The 4,394-nt window shown below is 34.8% G+C and overlaps 1 protein-coding gene across 1 annotated transcript; it reads right to left on the bottom strand.

Annotated features, from left to right (window-relative positions):
* Positions 1–682: 682 nt before the first annotated feature.
* On the bottom strand, positions 683–2,890 carry cst3 (cystatin C (amyloid angiopathy and cerebral hemorrhage)). Its single transcript, XM_081350886.1, has 3 exons — positions 2,404–2,890; positions 1,143–1,253; positions 683–1,049 (listed from the first exon to the last, which is right to left on the bottom strand). The coding sequence occupies exons 1-3, from the start codon at positions 2,602–2,604 to the stop codon at positions 972–974; spliced, it is 390 nt and encodes a 129-aa protein (XP_081207012.1). The 5' UTR covers positions 2,605–2,890; the 3' UTR covers positions 683–971.
* Positions 2,891–4,394: the final 1,504 nt, after the last annotated feature.

The following is a 4,394-nucleotide window of genomic DNA, read 5'->3' as shown; positions in this document are numbered from 1 at the left end:
TGCAAACACCATAGGGATTATTGGAACATGCATGATAAAAATAAAATATCCTTATTATCCTTCATCATTTTTATGAGGTAAAGAAAACCAAACAAGTAATAAAAACTCAGTGAGTGTTTTAGCGCAATTTTCTCACCTCATGGGATCACAACACTAAGAGATAGTAAATCTTTTCCTGGATTTTTTTTGTGCGTTCCCGAGATTAGACCTTCCTTAACATAATGCCGAAAACCCGAAGTCTCTAGGTGGTGTGGTTGAGGAGTAGATAGAAGTGCAAGATTGGTGCGCACAGACAGAACAGAAATCATGAGTTAACAATTGCAATTTTGTCCGTTGGGAAATTGCGCTAAAAACTACTTTTGTGGCAAAAGAAATAGTTTCAACCCTTGTATCAAAATGCTAGTTTCAATGCATTAATTCTGCAGAGGTTTATTTCATATTTAGAGAAAAGTATTGCATGTGAGTGCAAGATTGAGGTATTTATAAAACTGTGAACATTAAATTTAAATTACATACAAATACATCAGTTCTGGTATTTACACTCATATAACTGTTATTATCACATAAATACTATTGGGTTGTTTTCTTTATGTATACATTCACAAAATAATATAGTGTTCTCAATCCTCCAAATCAGTATGACTCCCAAAATGTATTTAACCAAAAACAGTGCACAGACATATCTTGTTCAACCATGTTTTAATGAGGATGAACAAATATTGGAAAATGCAGTTTATTATTTAAAAGATTTTTTTCAAAGCAATTAAGTCTAATGAGATTACATGATTATTGTGTTAGTAAAGCATTCTTATATCATGATTTGTTGTTGACATCAAAGGTTATCACGAAAAATCAAATTCCTATTTTATTAATAGGAAAGACATCTGGTTAACCATAATTACTAGCAATAACAATTACATTTTATTGCTGCATGAATGTTAAAAAGCCTCAAACTGCACTAGAAACATGCTCTACACGCAGGTGTTTTCAACTACTTTAATTGATTTTAACCATGGCTGGCTCCAGACCGCAATTTTGCACTCAGTGACCTAAAAGGAAAAAAAGGTAAATCTTTTTTAATATGGAAATTGAGAAATGCACACAGGTAACTGTAATAGTATAAATGAGACAGTGTGTCTTACATCTGCCATAGCAGGGTCCTCATGAACGGCACACAGGGTCTCAACTCCACCCTTCCTGCAAGATGTTCTGGCCACTTTCACAGTGAAGATGTATTTCAGGCCTGAAACAACCTATAGCAACCAGAAACATTGTAGGGTAAACCTTGATGTAGCCTAATGTGTCACAATTTCACAAAAGTAACCTACATTAACTGATGCTTAAAAGATCTTTCTTACCATGATCATATCATGATGTGAGCAAAGAGGACATTTTAAGCAGTAAACAGTTATTTATAGCAATTTTTTGTAGTTTTGTCAATTTTCAAAAAACATTGGTCATACTTCAAATACTGTTTAAAACATCTGAAAAATCCTTTACTGTCTTGCCTTTAAAAATCAAAATCATTTTGTGGCCTATAATATAAATAGTTTCTATGTTGGGGCCAACAATTCTCAAAACTGGCAAAAATGTCAAGGGTTCTGAAAATATTTATTTGTTTTAACATCTATTCTTTATTTATTTCTTCATTATTCCTAGTATATTTTCCACCATCTCTAGTAACTATTCGTTAGATACTTAATACTTCCTCATACCAGTGTTAACTTCTTTGCTTCAAATCACTTTAACAATATTGATAATAAATAACTTATTCCATTGTTACTAACAATTGTTTGCCATTAAATCCTATAGGCATATGGCATTACTAGCTGAATACTAGTTGTTTCTGGATTACATACTATTAAAAAATAGTAAGTTTAAAAAATATATTCAGACAGTTATTTGCTATACATTTATTTGTATAGTCACATCGCCACACCTTTGTGACTGTTTTAAATAGGCTTGTCATTTAAATCAGGTTTGTTGACGCAGTCATTCACACCATGATGCAGAACCTGATTTCACCAAGTGTAACATGTTCCTGGATCAACATTCAACCAAATCAACCAATAAGATTTGACTGATAGGTTTAATGTTTATGTAAAGTTACCTACAACCAGAGTTAGGTGATTTACACCATTCTTATTCACCTATCATTTCCCTCTGATTTTAGGTATAGCTTAACTTAGGTGTTAAGAAAGGTTTAGGTGTAGGGATATGGTTAGGATTAAAAAACGGACAGGAATGTTGTTCCAGGATCAACAAATTCGGTTGACATTGACTATCTAACATAGTAACGGGTCTCGGCAAACCATGACAGCGGCCTGCGTTTCTCACTGGGTGTGATTTAGCGACGTCCGAGTATAAATGAGAAAACAAACGTTTAAAGCAAGGCCTACTTACTTGTGTTTGAACCTTGACGACTTCAGAAACCTGACGCACAAACGCATCATTGCTTTGCCTGTTGTACTCAGCCATTGCAAACTGTAACGCATCCTGAGCTCCTTCGTCTTTCATGTCTGAATCCACAGGACCTCCAACCATCCCAGCGCTCGCCACGGCCAAAATCACCGCCAGAAACGCCACAATCATTTTAAGATACATGTTTAAGCTGTATGACTCGGGCTGTCTTGATTCTCCCTAATGTCGTCAAATCGAAACTGGATGCAACCAAATATGCTGTCTGAGTTTATATACACAAACGTCGCTCTCTACAGCGCAGCGAATTAGGGAGGGATTGGCATCCACCAATCGCAGTTGTAGGGAGGGACAACGGGTTTGAAACAAACAAACAAACAAACAAACAAACTTCTTTCTCTCTCTCTCTGCTTGCAAGGCGACTTCTGTTTTTGGAATAGCCTACTTTTCTGTCTGCTTTACACTATTACGCAATTATTTGACCTTGTTTTGCAGATATCTATATTTAAAAAACATCAGAATTACTTAATTTTGGTTTATAAATATTGTATTTCAGTCATTTATGTTTGTTTTGTCCTGTGTTGGAGCTATTTATTCAGATGTTTGACAATGTTTAGGCTAAATTTGAATGTTTTTTTAACCATTTGAATGAAACATTATATTCTTGTACTTTTATAAAGAATATATATATATTTTTTAAGATAATATTAACTAATGGATCTAATGAATTCTCTGCCATTCAAACTGGCCTGCCTGCTTCAACCAGTCGGCTTTGTAAATCCCTCTTTCTTTGTTTCTATTGACAATTTCATTTATTTTGCCCTTATTTGTATAAGCAGCTTGAGGTAGCATGATTTGTAGGTCTTTACAGCTTATGTTCTGGTTTTATAAATCTGTCCCGGTTTTATAATTCTGTCCCTGCTATCATGATCTCAACCAAAGTAGGTGAAAAGTAACACAAAATGATCTCTGGTTCCCTCTATAAAATAAAATCCAGAACTCCTTGAACAACTATATAAAAATAACCACTTTTTCTAGTTTAAGTGGTCCCTTAATTTATCAAAGTGGTGTCAACATTGCCATCTCAGAGAAGTCTGAGTCTGACAGTTGTTTCATTCACTGTAATTCAAGGAATCTCAGAATCATTCGTAGAGTAAACAGGGTTTAACCTCATGCAAAGTCACAGTGAGTCTATGATTATTTCAGTAAGTCTGTGGCCTTGGTTTTAACCACAGTTTATGTTCTAAAAGAAGTATTTAAAAAAACTGCTGCTCTAACTTTGTACTGAATTTTTTTTAATTTGATATGCTTTTAAGTCACATGTGTTAAAAATTTTGTCAAAGCTTCTTTGTCAAGTTAGTGAAGTTAATCAGTGCAATGTGTGGGATAGCCTAATGATTGATTCCTACAACTATTATAATCACTGTTATTTGCAGAAAGTAGGCCTACGAAAGAGTGAATGTGCCTGCAGTTTCCTTCCGCAGATTTTCTGTCATTACCGAATGAGTAGTCTGGACATCATTTTTTTAAACACTGTGAATATGGTTGGAACAAACCCCTTAAATTAAGAAACCGCTTATGAGTGTACAGGTATAACCCCTTTAGCAAGGATTGCTAAAGGGGTTTGTTGCAACTGGCTGCAGGATTTTAGACCATGCGTTTCCAAAAACTTTGCCCTTGAGCGCCCAGTGTCTTCAAACCCTGATCCTGGAGAGCACTGTGAGTTTAGCTGCAACCTTATGATTGAGGTGATATAGTATCACCTCAACCAAAATGGTTTAAAAATGACAGTAACTAGTCACAGAGACACATTAGTTGATTCACATACATACTGATTTCCACGTGTAGATTGCAAACTACAGAACATTATGAACATTTTACTTGAAGCTCGAAACTCGAACAATGAGTGACCCAAAAACTGTTTTTGAATAAATAAATAAAAATGCCTAAAAGCTTTTAGTTTCACAGAGGTGGAG

Source organism: Scardinius erythrophthalmus, assembly GCF_964197995.2.
Source record: "Scardinius erythrophthalmus genome assembly, chromosome: 21".
NCBI classification, from domain to species: Eukaryota; Metazoa; Chordata; class Actinopteri; order Cypriniformes; family Leuciscidae; genus Scardinius; species Scardinius erythrophthalmus.
The sequence above is the reverse complement of the archived record's forward strand: the minus strand, read 5'-3'. Positions and strand labels throughout refer to the sequence as shown.

What these genes read in the sequence shown, in the direction of transcription:
- cst3 (XM_081350886.1), bottom strand. Translation starts at nt 2,604, where the DNA reads ATGTATCTTAAAATGATTGTGGCGTTTCTGGCGGTGATTTTGGCCGTG. An exon ending in TCGTCAAGGTTCAAACACAA is followed by an intron (nt 1,254 to 2,403) that starts GTAAGTAGGCCT and finishes TGGTTGCTATAG; the next exon opens with GTTGTTTCAGGCCTGAAATA. An exon ending in AGGACCCTGCTATGGCAGAT is followed by an intron (nt 1,050 to 1,142) that starts GTAAGACACACT and finishes TTTTCCTTTTAG; the next exon opens with GTCACTGAGTGCAAAATTGC.